This window comes from Peromyscus leucopus, chromosome 2 (genome assembly GCF_004664715.2).
Source record: "Peromyscus leucopus breed LL Stock chromosome 2, UCI_PerLeu_2.1, whole genome shotgun sequence".
Lineage (NCBI taxonomy): Eukaryota > Metazoa > Chordata > Mammalia > Rodentia > Cricetidae > Peromyscus > Peromyscus leucopus.
In genome coordinates this window covers 72139991-72156338 of record NC_051064.1, presented here as the reverse complement: position 1 = coordinate 72156338, position 16348 = coordinate 72139991, and the positions used below count along the sequence as shown (strand labels likewise).

The following is a 16348-nucleotide window of genomic DNA, read 5'->3' as shown; positions in this document are numbered from 1 at the left end:
CCCAACCATTAAATTATTTTCATTGCTATTATAAATCGTAATGTAAATATCTGATATGCAACCCTGTGAAAGTGTTGTTCAATTGCCCCCCCCAATGGGGTCATGACCCAGAGACTGAGAACCACTGCTCTAGACAAAAGGCAAACTACAGGCTCTTGAGTTGCTTGCTGCTTTCTAAAACAGGATGAAATCACAAGCAATTTCTTTCCGAATAAAATGAACACCTTGAGGATTTACTAGTAAGGTATACAAACCCAACGTGTTGATTCCTAAATGAAATTCTACTCAACATCTGGGTCAAGCTGCACTTTGCATTATCAAAAAGAGGGGCCAGAGAGGTGAAAGGCAAGACAAAGTTTTACTTTTAAATGATTACAAGCACACCAAATAACATGTAACATATTCTCGAGTCCTAGTATCTAGTAATTTGGGTTAAGGTACACAAACAGCAGCCTGAACAAGCACATCCACTGTCCTAAATTAGCCAGAATGGACTACTGTAAGGCTGGCTGCTGCTTCATAGGAGTTACAAATGCTATTTACTACTTTTTCATAGATAACGCCCCTGACCCTTTAAGAAAGTGGAAGGGAACAATTTATTCCCTTTCTTTCTTCAAAGAATTTTTTTTCCTACTAGACTAATAAGAAAAATCAACAGTGATACCTGCTGCTTGTACAAACACACAGAAAACATATACTCCTTAAAGACACACAAGGTAAAAAGATGGAACTTCAGGTACTTACTAAGATATACAAAAAGCTAGATTTGATACTCTCAACAAGTGAAAAGATCTACAACAGCATAGTGAATTTTAATGCCTTCCTGAACAGAACTCGAGCTCTGGGAGGTTTTCCTACTCTTTTCGGGCATCTCCCATGCCAACCCACAAGGCAGTGCTTCCACCTCCTATCCGTTTATGCGGTAGTTTTCATGGATTTCTGGCCGGATGTCACACACAAAGGCCAAGAGGTTATCCAGGACTTCATCCCTGTTCTGCTGGAAGTAGTTCTGGAGGACGGTCATCTTCTCCTGGGTCTCCTTCTCCACCTCACTGCTACAACTGCCATGGGACCCCAGTGCCTGCAGCGAAGGAGACAGGATACAAGGGGACATCAGGAAGATTCTCTGGTTGAGCCATTTTAACAAGCAACCTGCTGGCTTATGGAGAAGTCCTAGCTCCTTGATAAGAGAAGGCAATATATCAGTGGCAGGCAAAGCAACCTACGAGTAAAGCTACGTGACCACCAGGCACTCCATCAGAGCTCACTGCTGCTCACTACAGTGTTCCTCAGTCTAGTACACAGTCCTTAGTAAAAACTGGAGCCAACCTAAACGTTCGACAACTACAGCACCACCCACAGTGGTGTACACTTGTGATCCCAGCTACTTGTGAGGTGAGAGCAGAACTGCTTGAGCACAAAAGGAAAAACAGAGCACATACAAAGGAGGCACATACAGAGAAAGCAGGGATTCACATAGTTCAGTGCCCAGAGTACAACAGCAGCACTTCAACCAGCGAAGTGCACGTGCGCGCACAACAACTGAAAATGGTTAGGAACTATGATGCATTTATACAACAGAATACTGTTCAACAATTATGAACTGTAAAATATGCAGTTTGTAGGTGAAAAATAATACAACTGTAGCAGTGGAGTTAGTATTTATGTTATTTTTGATGTGGCTTTAAAAGTGAAAAGATGGAGGCTGGAGAGATGGCTCAGCAGTTAAAAGCACTCGCTGCTCTTACAGAAGACCCAGATTTGGTTTCCAGCACCTACATGGTGGCATCCAACCATCTGTAACTCCAGCTCCAAGGGATCCAATGCCCACTTCTGACCAGGTATGCATGTATGCACATGGTGCACATACATACATGCAGTCAAAAAAGACTCATACACATATAATCTATTTTTTAAAATGTACAACTGGGAAGTGTGGCTACTCATAGCCTGGCATGGAGATACACACATATGATTTCAGTAGACACTGAGACACTGCCTCTGTTTCATGAATAGGAGCCATGTGCCATGCCCTAATAAGTATTTCAAAACTAAAGGTGCTACCATGGGACGACACTCAAAAGGCATGGAGTGGGTTTACAGTACATCACTGACAGTATCCCATAAGCAACTGTGGTACAAGTGGGCACAAGATGGCTGCCCTGACACAGAATTTACTGTGCAGTGTAACAATTTATAGTACCAATATGCCAAGAGGACCACTGTATATTTAATGTGCTTTGTAATTGCCCAGTGCAAAGAAAATGGAAGCCTGTGTTACTTAACACTAAGAAGCAGACACAGGTGCCCACAATCACTGGACCTTGGTCTGGACAGGTATGGGCCTAAAACCGCTGGAGACACCCATGTAGAGCTTGAGAAAGAAGCATGGAAATGTAAAGACAGGAATAAGAAGAGCCCAGAGCAGTCACCTCAACACCTAGAAGATGGCAAACTCAATCTTTCACTTGGGTTTTTAACTAAGTCAATAAACTGTGAACCATTGTTAACTGTATGGGATACCACATAGTTCTGTTCTCCCTTCTACAAGTTCCTCTGCATCCTTTGTTTCCCCCAAGATCTCTGTGCATCATTCTATGCATCACAGTTGCCTACCATAATGATAAAACGCTCTTTTATTGAGGTGCAGGCTCCAGTTTACTCACATTTAGACTGTCATAGCCGAGTTCACAGCTGGAGGTTTGTAGGACTTACTGTAAGCTAAACTATAAAAGCAGGGACAGAACCTACTGCTCCCGGTTGATCCCCCAGCATTGTACCTGACACATGTCAACTGCCTAAAAGATTGCTAAATAACAAAATAAAGACTAGAATCTGATAAAAGTACCATCTCAAGAGACAAGCTGAGCATCAAACCAACCCCACAATGAACAGGGGTGAGGGTGGGGCATGCAAAAGCCAAGGCTGCAATCCTCAGTACCACCAAAAACAAAACAGAACAAACCAAACCCTGACAACTGTCCTAGTCTCCAAGCTACAATCTGGGTATTTTCAGATCTACACAAGAAAGTAAGGCAACAATGAAAAGAAACAGAGGCCCACCGCAGCTTCCTTGGCCTTGAACTCCTTCTCCCTCTGCAGGCGGTACTGTTCAATCTCAGCCTGGGCTTCTTCTTTGGCCTGCTTCAGCCTCCGATTCTTTCCTGTTTTCAAAGAGAAAGACATCAAGTGTTTCAAAGCAGAACAGCAAGTAGATGCTGAAAATGAATCTTAACAGTCAATGATGAAAGTAATTAATGCCAGGCAGTGGTGGTACACATCTTTAATCCTAGTATTCAGGAGGCAGAGGCAGGTGGATCTCTTCCAGTTCAAGGCCAACCTGGTCAACAAAGCAAGTTCCAGAACAGTCAGGGCTATTACACAGAGAAACACTGTCTCAAAAAAACAAACAACATGCTGGGCGGTGGTGGCGTGAGTTCGAGGCCAGCCTGGTCTACAGAGTGAGTTCCAGGACAGGCTGCGAAGCTACACAGAGAAACTTGGGGGGGGGGGGGGGCAGGAAAGAGGGAATACAAGGTAGGTTCTGCCTTTAACCTTTAAGTGGAGACTAAACAGGCATGCCCTTTAGAGCTGTAAGCAGTGCATGAGGCCCTCAGTCTAATACCCAAAACTGCACACACACTCAAAAGGGAACCTGTGCGAACACTGTGGGATGTCACAGCACAGTCTCTCAATGTCAACTATTAAAAACCTGCTAACATAAGATGGGTGACAGCCATCTGGGGAGCCCTCCTGCATCCCAAACAGTGAACAGCGAGCGGTGTCACTGTAACAATGCAGCTCTTCTTAGGAGTTTGCTGAGAGCTAACACCCAAAGGACATCGCCTAAAATGTAGCTAAGGAAAGAGATGATGGAGTACTGGAAACCAGGCACCAGGGCTGTGGCAGAGGCAAAGCCATGACTGGGGAGAATGCTAAATGCTATGCCAGAGCACACACAGCTGGGAGGGAGGAGAAGGGGTTCTGGTCTCTGGAAGGTAGCAGTTAAACATAGATTTGCAAAGTCTCCACATTGTCAGAATACAAGTCAAGCTAACAGCCAACAGTCTCTGCTTTGAATGTCTGCGCAACAGAAAGGGGGAGGGGGCTCTCTGTGTAGCCTTGGGTGTCCTGAAATTCACTATTCATAGACCAGGTAGGTCTGGGACTCACAGAGATCCACCTGCCTTTGTCTCCCAAGTGCTGGGACTACAGGCGCATGCCACTGTGCCCAGTTTCACCAGCAGGGAGTTCTAGATTAACCTAGATAGGTTAAGTCATTTATACCAAAAGACAGCATGCATCTAAAAAAAAAAAAAAAAAAATCAAGCATTGTTAAACATGCATTGCTGTATTATCAACTGTCCAAAGCCCACTCTACCCAAGTGGATAGATGAAATTGAACTGAACTCAAAGTCCCTAATGAGAATTCTGGACCTGTAATGACTCCATGACATCAGCACTATCTGACAAGTCTGAAAAAGTCTCTCTCTATGCACCCCAAAGAGTATTTCTGCAAGTCTTCACTTAAATGTTATTTATTTCAGCTCACGCCTCCTGTGCTGGGCCCAATCCTTCACAGAATATCCTCCCCATCAGATACACGGGCTACATTTAAAGCTGAAAAACTTTCCCAAACCAAGAGTCTATCAAAGACATCTATGGCCCAACCACTATGCAGGAACTCCAAGGTAACTTCATAACTCATCATTTCCAACTCCCACAGCTCCCTGAGCCAGTCACTAAGACAAGACCACCACCTCCTTTTGGCAAACATCTTCAGAGTTGTATTGACAGACTTCACTACCTACAGTAGATCACACAAACACGAATACACATTCCCTAGTACTGGGACGTCTACACACTAGGCAAGCACTCCACCACTGAGCAACACTTCATGTCCCTAAAGTTATTTCTTTCTTCCTCCCTTTTGGGTTTTATGTAGCCTGTGTTGGTCCCAAAGTTGGGATCCTCCTGTTTGGGATCAGTCTTCCTTACAGTTATGCATCATTACCTCTAGCCCAAAATTTCTTTTAAATCATGCTTTTCTCAGACTTTATAAAAGGGAACCAGGGTTTTTGTTTCACACCAATGAAATAAATCACGAAACACTTTTATTCTGAAAGTTCCAAAGCAATGATTTCATGAGAAACTTAGGCTTGATTATTTTACACCATGCTCCTTCCCAGTTCTTAACTGAGCAAATCAAGTGTGATCACAAATCAAGAAAGGGGATAGTTTTCCAATTTTAGCTCTTTTCAATACCTCTTCCCAACTACTGAAAATCTTAAAATGTGAGTTAGCTGTAAGCTAACCCCTTTAAAACAAACTCCTTCAGCAAATAACCGCTGTCTGATACATACAAGATCCTGCAGCTGAGAAAGGTTTAAAAGCTCCCAGGAACTCAGTCATTCTCACCTTAGTCCAAGTATTTGTTCTTGCACCTCCTCCAAATGGTCTCACCTACTTCCCAACACAAACACCTGCTGATGCTGCTGAATCATCACTGGACAAACTGACAACTCATTCTGGAAATTCTGGATCAAGAATATGGCAACACAGACTTTCTAGTCAGCCAAGAAGAAAGACTTCTCACCATCCCCAGGACTCTCACAGAAAACTTCTCTCAGGAAATAAAGAGCACAACTCCCACCAGAGGCACACTTGAGGTCTACTTGGGGGTGGGCATGGTGGCACACGCCTTTCATGCCAGCACTGGCAGCAGAGGCAGGCAGAGCTCTGAGAGTTCCCACCTAGCCTGGAGTACATGAGAGCCTACCTCGAAATAAACAAACACACACACACACACACACACACACACACACACACACACGTATAAGTTTTATACTAAGAAAACTTCCTTGTATGGAAAGGCCTCCAAACCCATACTGTTTCCTCAGATACTGGTTGGATCTGAGTCTCACTTTTCCCACCTGCAAAACAGGAGTAAATACACTGTCTGCTTACCTCGGAAAACTGGAGAGATAAAGTTACTGAGACACAGTCTCCAGTTTCCAAAAGCTTAGTCAGGTGACAGGGCCATATAAACCAAAAATTTATTGTAATACTGGGTCACAAATAAGCATCAGGGTGGGGCTTCCAATCTCGTCTGAGGGAAGGAGACTGAATGAGGAACGGCTGCCTACATTTTAAAATCCAAAAGAAGACTAACTAGTTGGGTACCAGGGGGAAACATTGAGAAAGGTTCTTCCAATCAGAGGAAACGATCTGTAAAAGCCTGTAGGGAGATACATGAAGCTGACTTGAAGACTCATAGTGATTCAGTAGAGCTGGAAGAGAATACCTCACAGGGACATCCTTAGGGAAGAACACAAAGGCCTGATTGATGAAAGCACTTCCTTTAATCCATTATGAAACACCAGCTCCATTCTGCGGACACTGGGACCACTGACTAGAAGGAAAGGTATTGGTAAAGTCATATGCACATTTTAAGCAGCTGACTGCAGTGAAAACATGGGTTGCTGAATGCGGCTGGCTTCTTCCACTCCTCCTTCCCGGTTAGACCCGTGTAGTAAATTGATTTTTCTGGCCGCCTTGCCCCTCTCCACACTGGCTCTTCACTACCTACACATATCTGTTTAACTGGTATGTGCTCCTCCGCTGGAACATGAAATACCCGTGATGAAGATGAACCAGGCACTCTTCCAGCACATTTTCAGGGGAACAACAACAAAAAAGGAATGAGCGCGTTAAGACAGCCACGTGAACTCGGGCGGCTGAACTAAGATGCTGAAGGAAGAGATGGACAGGGGGTCGGGACAGAAAGGATTGGCAAATGGCTTAAAGTGACGAGCGGGGAGAGGCGGCCAAGATGATTTAGGTTCTCAGACCGCGGCGGTGGCTCCCGCGACTGGGACGGATCCTGGGGCAGGGATTTGGTGGGCGCAGAGTTTCGGTGGGTGGCCCACTACACGCCCTCCACCCCGAGCAGGGGACAAACCCACTCCTGTCTCCACGGGCAACTTGTGGTCCTGCCTCGCGGCTTCTAGGCGCCGCCCCGACGACACCAGTGGCGCCGACACCGTCCCGGGCCTCCGCCCGCGGCCTAACCTCCGTCTCCCGCCTGGTATCCCGCCCCGCCCCAGAGCTCACGCTTGCGGGCCTCGGACACCTTCTCGGCCGCCCGCTTCTCGGCCTGAAGCAGCTGCTGGATGCCCTGCGACTGACTCGCCATCGCTGCGGGAACTCTCGGCCGAAAGAACGGCCTAAATCAACGGCTGCAACACTCGAAGGAGGCCCTGGGGGTCAGGTGACCCGCCGCCCACGATCTGCGCCTGCGCAACACGCCGAAGCCCCGCCCCGCCCCGCCGTCAAGTGACCCGCGCCTGCGCCTCAGCTGACCGCCTTTGAGTCCAGTGACTCCCGGGAGGTGGGGCAGGGCAGAGCGAGGCGGGGCAAGCAGAAAGCATTGAGCAGTTCCACTGCGCCTGCGTGTTGAGGGACTACTGCTGCTGCTGCTGCTTTTTCTGTCTGCAATATTATCTGTCAAGGGCTGGGTGTCTCGGCTGGTACTGTCCCTGTGGACGTGTTTATTTCCCATCTCCCTTAATTGATGATGTGCCCGCGTTAAAGTCCAGAGACTCTTCACCCACCTAGACTCCCTACCTCTCCGGAACTTCTTCGGAATTTAGACCCTATTAGCCAGCAGTGCGGGCCCTAGAGGTACAGCCTGAAAACTCAACGCACCCATACTCATGTTGGTGCAAGAGGATTGAGTTTCAAGGCCTGACTAGATTGTATAGCTAGGCAATGTTTTGATTCCCCCCCTCCACCCCCCCGTGACAGGGTTTCTCTGTGTAGCTTTGCGCCTTTCCTGGAACTCGCTTTGTAGACCAGGCTGACCTCGAACTCAGAGATCCGCCTGCCTCTGCCTCCCCAGTGCTGGGATTAAAGGCGTGGGCCACCACCGCCCGGCTTTGCGTGAATTTTTTTTTTTTTAAGAAAAAAGAAAAAGGGGCGGTGGTGGTGCATGCTTTTAATCCTATCGCTCCTGCAGCAGAGGCAGGCAGATCTCTGATGAGAGGCCGAACTGGTCTACAGAGCAAGTCCCAGAACCGCCAGAGCTATGCAAACCCTGTCGCGAAAAACCGAAACAAACAAACAAATGAACAAACAACAGAAAGAGAGAGGGGGGGAGGGGGGGGGGGGGGGGGGGGGGGGGGGGGGGGGGGGAGGAAGGGGGGGAGGGGGGAGGAAGGGAGGGAGAGGGGAAGAGAGGAGAGAACTGTGTTCTAGACCCTCTGGGTCCCTGGGATCTGCTGGATATCTATCACAGGAACACACACACCCTGACCCAGTTAGGTTTATAAGTGACTCAGGCCTGATTTTTTTTTTTTTTTTTTTTTTTTTTGTCTGTGATGCTATCTCCATCCTGGTAGTGAGATGTTGTGGAAGAGAAGAATCATCTCTGGAAGGCATTTAGGGCTGAGGGAAGCTTCATGCCTCCAGGGAAGTCCTCAGGTGTACGTCAGGTTATAGCTGGGGCAGCTGGGAAGCCCTCCTTAGCATCAGTGATCCCCAGGCCTGGGTATAGCAGACAAATCTGGGCTCTGTGCTGGCAATAATTCCCAGGATCTGGGCAGAGGAAAGTTGCTGCCACCTGAGACCAGCTATGGATATACTAACAGCACTTGTTGCTGGAGTCCAGCTCAGGTGTTCCTTCAGGTTGAACCTAGAAGTCAGGGCCTCTCATGCCTCACAGGAGGAGAACCTGTCTACCTTGACATGTTTTCCCAGCGGATGATGATGATCTTGCTGTAGATTTTGGCAGAGATTCCTGGGAACACTGGGGAGCCCAGTGAGTCACAAGGTTCTTATATTCTGGCACCTTCCCCATTCTTGCATACTTGTACTCTTAAACACTTACTTCTTTTGTCCCAGGATTCTAACTTCTAAAGAGGAGCTGCAACCTCTTTAGAAGGTCATTAACTGGTAAATAATCTTTACAGAACCAAAAACATCTGGGAACCTTACAATAACATCAAAATGTGTGGTGCATCCCCTTGGTCTTTAGTTCTATCCATCAGTTAATAGGGAGCATGTAAATTTCTGTAGGATTACCTTGCAGAAAACTAATTATAACTATTGTAAGAAGGCACACACAAGAACTAGCCCCAGGTAGCTGAGGTTCATAAATGATCTGACCAGAACAATAAGAAAAGAGGAGACTACCCTTGAATAACACAAAGACTACTAACAAATGGCCTCCCTGTCCCCTGCCCCTACTCCTTCTTCCCTTTCCCATGAAAGAACTTTATTCCTGAGTGCCTCAGGATGGATGGTAGCTCCTCCATCTTCCAGGATGCTGACCCCTGAATAAACCTGATTGCCAGGATCATTGCCCAAATATTAGATTTCAAGAGGTGAGCAAGCTAGACTTTGGTCAGGTACAAGCAGCATTGTTGATTGTAACCAAGAAATGGAATTGACCCATGAGTAAACAAGACATGGTATATGCTCACAACATATTAATCAACCTTAAAAAAAAAAAGGAAGGAAATTTTGATCTGTGCTACAATTTGGAGGACAGTGTGCTAAGTGAAATAAGCCAGTTTCAAGGGGACAAATATTTAACTTTTTTTGTAAAAGTGGCCAAACTCATGCATAGAGACAGTAGAATTATTGTCTCCTGGAATTGCAGGGTAAGAGGTATGGAAACTTATTATTCAGCATCACCTTGTGTAAATGAAAACGTTTCAGAGGTTAGGGGCTGGAGAGATGGCTCAGCGGTTAAGAGCACTCGATGGCTGTCTTAGTTAGGGTTATTGTTGCTGTGATAAAGCACCACAACCAAAAGCAAGTTGGGGAATAAGAGGTTCATTTGGCTTACATTTCCACACTATAGTTTATCATTGAAATCACTGAAGGAAGTCAGGACAAGAACTCAAACAGGGCAGGAACCTGTGGCAGAAGCTGATGCAGAAGTCATGGAGGAGTTCTGCTTACTGGATTGCTCCTTGTGGCTTTCTCAACCTGCTTCTTATAGAAGCCAAGACCACCAACCCAGGGTGCTGCGTCTTCCCCCCATCAATCACCAATTAAGAAAATGCCCTACAGGCTTGCCTACAGCCAGTTCTTATGGAGGCTCCCTCCTCTCTGATGACTCTAGCTTGGGTCAAGTTGACATAAAACTAGCCTTGCAGAGGCTCCAACGGCATTAGCTCCCAGCACCCACTTGGCAGTTCACAATTGTCTGTAACTCCAGTTACAAAGAATCCACTACCCTCTTTTGTCTTCAGGGACCAGGTATGCATATAGTGCGTGTACATACATACGAGCAAAACACTCATACACATTTTTTAAAAATCTCTAAAATAATCAAAACAAAACAAAAAAATTCTGGAAGTTGGTGCTACAAGAAAAGTGTACCTAATGTCACTGAATACATGTTTCAGACTCATTAGGATGAAGCCAGATATGATAGCAAATGCCTTTAATCCCAGCACTCGGGAGGCAGAGACAAGCAGATCTCTGTGAGTTCAAGGCAAGCCTGGTCTATATAGAAAGTTCCAGGCCAGCCAGAGCTACATAGTGAGGCCCTATCTCAAAAGTTATTCCTCTCTAAGGACCTCCACAAGGCCCTACGCCCAGAGATTCCACATACCAGCCAGTGATGCCACCCGGAGACCAAGCCTTTAGTACATGGATCTGTGTGGAACATTGAAACAAAGCCTATCCATAGCTGTGTCCAAGGAGCAGGGGTAATCAAAGATTACTGGTACTTGACTGTGTGACGGGGGTGGGACGGAGCAGTGTCTTGTGGGACAGAATCTTTCACATGTAGATACTAACCTCTAGTATGGGGGTCTCATCGCTGAACACCCAGATGACATCCAAAACAATGGAGAATGAGTGGGAGGCAATATTCTACCCACATTTGGCATCAGCACACAAAACAGTGGGAGTGGAGGAAAGGACTTTCTCCTTTAACTGCAAGAAGGCTTGAGACCTCCCACCCTCCCTCCCCCTGTCCCCTGTCCCCCTCTCCCCAGAGGTTGCCACTTTTTTGAACAGTTCACTGTTCAAAAGTGAGGCAGAGTCTCACATAAAGGTACCCTGCTTTTTTTCATTGGACCCTGCTACCCTTGGGTAGCAGAAGCTCTCATCACCCCACCCGGTTCCCCAGAACGTTGTAGGGGTTCAGTCTTTTCCCACCTTCAGTGTCCATTAACCAGATACAAAACAGTGTTAAAGTGACCATAAACTATCCCCAGATAGCCGTCCCCAACCAGTGATAGTAAATGCCCAACCCCCACTTTGGTGTGGAGTAATTCTGAAACATGTGTTTTGTGCTGGATTTCCCCTGAGGGAATTCAACTCCAGCCACCCAGCACACTATCTGACCAAACACAGCAGAGTCCTCTTATCCGTGGGTGGCACATTCCAAGGCCCTGTGGGTGCCTGAACCTTTAGATAGTAGTGAACTTTATGCATGCTATTTTTTTCCCTATAAATTCCTAAGGCTCGGTCTATAAATTAGGCCTAATAAGAGATTAACAGCAATAACTTACAAAGAAACAAATGATCCTAGCAATACATATGCAAATATGGTTTCTCTGTCCCTTCCAAAACACATTTTTATGCTACCTTTCTTAGTTAGGATTACTACTGCTATGACAAAAAAAAAAAAAAAAAAAAAAAAAAAAAAAAAAAAAAGCCATGACCAAAGCAACTTGGGGAAGAATGGGCTTATTTGGCTTACACTTCCACATTGTAGTCTGTCACTGAAGAAAGTCAGGACAGGAACTCAAACAGGGCAGGACCCTGAAGGCAGGAGCTGATACAGAGGCCATGGAGGGAGCTGCTTACTGTCTTGCTCCCCATGGCTTGCTCAGCCTGCATTCTTATAGAACCCAGGACAACCAGCCCAGGGATGGCTCCACCCACAATGGGCTGGGTCCTCCCCCATCGATCACTAATTAAGAAAATGTGTTACAGCCAGATCTTATGGAGACATTTTCTCAATTGAGGTTCCTTCCTTTCAGATAACTCTAGCTTGTGTCAAGTTGACATAAGAGCAGCCTGCACACTGTCCTTGCCCTTCTGAGATGGTGTGGGAGGACACAATGAACCATGTGTTAAGATGATGTGAGGTACATGGCATAGGCTTTGTGACCTGGGGTCAGCTACTCTCTACTGTATTTTGAAATGGAAAAGTATAAGAATTCATCAAACTACACAGACTACTGTGCTACTTAAAATGTATGAATCCTTTATTTCTGGATTTTCCATGTAATATTTCCAGACTTCAGTTGACTGTGAATCATTGAGAAGGAGAGTAATTACGTGGGAATAGCCAGAATGCACCCCTCCTTCCTTCTGACAGGCTCCCTCCTGCCCCTCTGCCTACACCCTCCAGCTTGAAGACTTGTGTTCAAATCCTTGTTTTTGATTCTGTTTCAGACGTAACCCATACCAACCACCAGGCTCAACTGACAAGGCAAGGAATGACCCTTGACCCAAGTCCCTTGGCCAGGACTCCTCTCTGCATGGTGGATAGTGAGAGTCCGGGGAGCTGGATCCTGGGAACGGTGGGATCCTAATAAGGTAGTCATTCTCAGTCTCTCCTCCTTGCTGTGCTTCTCTTGGGGCAGGGGCAGGTTGTGCAGGTTTCTAAGACTAGCACTACTTGTGCCAGTTTATGCTTCCTCATATCTTTAAAAATCCAACTCATCGAGGCTTCAGAGCCACACAGGCCCAAATCCTGATGAGTTTTGTGAGTCTTTCAACACTGGTTTAGTGCCTCTGAGCCTCAGTTCCCTCTGTTCTAAACTGAATAGTAGCACACCAGCCATTCACAAGTATTCTGTACTAAGTCAAGTTAACATATGCTGAAAAATCTGGTACCCACCTAGCTTATCGTCAATAAACCTCTCCCTGTCCCTTACCTGAAATCTTCCACAAGTCCAGCATCTACAAATAGCTCCTGTCTGCTGGTCACCATGGCAACCTTAAGCAAGCTATAAATTTCCCCTAATGAAGCAGAGATATTTTCACTTTTCCCTGCTGTGCCTGTCTGGATCTTGGATAGATTAAAAACTCCCCGAGGAGTATCGCTTTAGAGTGTGTAGTCTGCCCATTTATAATCCACATCACTGATGTGACAGAGGCAAAAATAAGCAAATGGTAAAGGCAGAGTCAGCCTTCCCTGGGCATGAAGCTGCCTCTGTGCTTCAGACGGGACAACAGTAGCTTTGGGTTGGCATTACGGCTTGTGTGTGTGTGTGTGTGTGTGTGTGTGTGTGTGTGTGTGTGTGTGTACTTGTTTTTGTGGATACAGGGATAGAACCCAGGGCCTCATGCTTGCTAAGAAAGCACCCTCCCACTGAGAAGCACCCCAACCATACTGGCTTTAGAAGGGAAGACTGGTACCGCTCTGGAGGCCACCGCGCACGTCCTTCCGCCGCTCAGTCCTTGCCTCCACCTCCCTTTGGGCGTGTGATTCATTTGGAATCCACAGCACCAAACTCTGAGTGCAGCGCCCAGATTCCCCACTGGGATTCCCCTCTTTGACTCTGGCCTAGAGTCTGCCCAGAGGACTTAGGGTCAGCAGCACTCCGTTTGGTCTTTTGTAACATGAAGATATTAGATCAGGTTTGTTTTTTTTTTTTTTTTTTTTTTTTTTTAAATCCTTTCACATCCTGAGTTTCTGTGGCTTTTATGACTGTGGAACCAATCTCTAGCAGAAGCTCTGTGGAAAATAGCTTTTACTGAAGATATAGACAAGGATGGGAAAGGATAAAAATATCATGTGCTTCTGAGAATCTTATCAAACACTCCCTTCCATCTTCTTTCATAAATGCGAAAGACCTAGCACCACCTGTAATGCTGGCTCTCAGGATTCTGAAACAGGGAAGATTCCCAGTTTGAGGCCAGCCTGAGCTACACTGTAATCCCAGGGCAGCCTAGGCTACATAGACTCTGGGCCAATAACAACAAGGAAAACAGCAACAACAGCAACAGCCTACCACAAAAAGCTTGAGTCCCAGCAAGCAAAGGACTTGAGTTCGTCTCCGAAGCCCACAACATCCGAATTAAACATCTATACTCTGTTGTGGTTGAATATGCAAATTTGTTCTAATGTAATTAGTGTACTGGAGGACAATGTGAACACGTTGCAAATGTTGCCTCTGCCTGTGTGATTTCACCCACACGACACACCAGGGAAAACCAGAAAGCTGCGTGCAGCCAACCCGGGCTGTGTCGGGTCAAGTGAAAGATGTAGGTGGTGGTAAGCAAGCCTTTCCGCCAAGCGGACAGAACGGGGGACGACGGCAGAAGGAAGGACTCCTGCAAAGGGTGAGCACTGCAAAGGGTGGGGGTTCCGAGCATGAGGCTGTAAGCATCTGAAACACTAGCAAAGCCAGCCTCCCCTGTATGGATGGAGAGAAGTAAACACAACGAGGAAGGAACAAGTCTGAGAAGTGAGGAGAAGGGTTTCGTGTGATGGCTGCCGAGTGGACCACAGGAGTCAGCTCACTCTGGAAAGAGCCCCTAAGGGGGCTGGAGGCTGGCTCAGGTGGAGGGTGGCCCCAAAGCCCCCCTGGAGTAGAGGAAAATAACCCATGCTGGATTAGAAGTGTTTGGGTTCAGATATTTCAGGGCAGACAAAGCAACTCAGCTCATCATTTACAGGGTAACAAAAGGGAATTTGGAGGGTCCGTGGCTTATCCTTCCAGGGGTTGAGGGTGTGGGGCACGCGTGAGGCTTATCTAGGTCACGCAGAAGGTGTGGCTTTCTGCAGTGAATTGGTCTGGCACAGAGAAAGGGGAGAGGATTTCTCCAGCCATTTCTGTCTTTTGGGGTCATAGGTCTCCAGTGGAACCTGACATCACCAGTCAGAGCACCTCCTACCGAACACACTGCAAAGCCTGCCCACTGCCTTGACTCCCCATGTGTAGTATAAGCCTCATCTGTCTCCACCCGGTGTGACAGCTATTATTCTGACGTCAGATGGCCCTCCTCACACCACTTCTTTCTGGGACAGGCTGACTTCAGACCTTCTACAAAACGAAGCGCCATGCTTGCTGTGGTGTTTCTGTATTTCTTAACCATTAGATCTATAAAATGGCTACCACTTTTATAATCCCCCCCTGGTGTGTGTGTGTGTGTGTGTGTGTGTGTGTGTGTGTGTGTGTGTGTGTAGGTGTGTGTGCGTGTGTGTTTGGGGGATTGCCTTTCATACTAAACATGTACTTTACCACTGAACTACACACTCAGCCCTCTTACTTTTTCTTTATAATGTATCATGAGCAAAGCACCCCAAATCCCATTTCTCTCCAAACTCTGTCATTTTTAATTGCACAGTTTTACACAGCACAGTAACTTTAATACATACAACATGTCACAGCAGAAGTGACTGTACAAGCAATGGCGCGTAAGGAGCTTTCTAGAGAGAAAGCTGCCCAGGGTTACTGGTCCTGCACGTCTCTGGGAGTCAATCACCCAACGTCCTCTGCAGTGTGTGCTCCCCAGGGCTGCGAGTGCTCAGCAAGCTTGTAGTCCTTTCTGTCCAACCCACCCAGACAGAGCACCTGCTTCAAACTTACTTCAGAGAGACCGGCAAGAGTTTTCCTTGTGCTAAGGTCATTGAATGAACAGGGACAATGTGGTGAGATTTGACCAGTGACCAATCAGCACTTCTAAACCTCACTGGAAAAGACTCACATTGGTAGAACACTGATGGCCACAGGCAACGGACCCAGAGCTCTGGATGCTCCAAGCCTTTCCGGGCTATTTTAAGAACCAATGGGACCCGTTCCTCAATTCCTTGAACTCTTACAGCCAAGTCTCTGGAAGCTTTGCTATAAGGAGAAGATCGATTAAGGAAGCTCACCCCAATGACACTGTGGGACCATGGTGGGGGCAGAAGGGTAGCGGAGGGTACTGTGTGTATATATACCTACTAGAAGGAACAAAATTGCTTCCACAGGAGACCACATTCTCAGTTTACTCAGACGTTCCTGGTTTATGAGGCTGGCCCCTTTCAATCTCAAATGAATTCTGGCAAGCCTATTTATATTCCAAAAAGCTGAGACTCCTCAATAAATATTCAGAGAAATAAGCCTGGTATAATAGGAAATATGTATTTGGTCTTTGTCTAGTCTGATTCCTGGCATGGGGCTCTAAATCCCTTGAAAGTTCCTAAGCTCTAGAGTGGTTTTGTTATGCAGAAGAGTCCCTTTTATGGGGCTGGAGGGACAGCTCAATCAGTAAAGTACTTGCTTTGTAAGCAGGACCTGAATTGATCCCCAGAACCCAAGTAAACATCCACTGTGGTGACATGTGCTTCTGGAGAGGTAGAGACAGGGGGATCTCCAGCTTGCGG

The 16348-nt window shown here is 46.7% G+C and overlaps 1 protein-coding gene across 1 annotated transcript; it reads right to left on the bottom strand.

The window, feature by feature from the left end:
* Positions 1-339: 339 nt before the first annotated feature.
* Atp6v1g1 (ATPase H+ transporting V1 subunit G1) lies at positions 340-7350 on the bottom strand. Its single transcript, XM_028892656.1, has 3 exons — positions 7114-7350; positions 3064-3164; positions 340-1081 (listed from the first exon to the last, which is right to left on the bottom strand). Exons 1-3 carry the CDS (start codon positions 7193-7195, stop codon positions 908-910), a joined length of 357 nt encoding a protein of 118 aa, XP_028748489.1. The 5' UTR covers positions 7196-7350; the 3' UTR covers positions 340-907.
* Positions 7351-16348: the final 8998 nt, after the last annotated feature.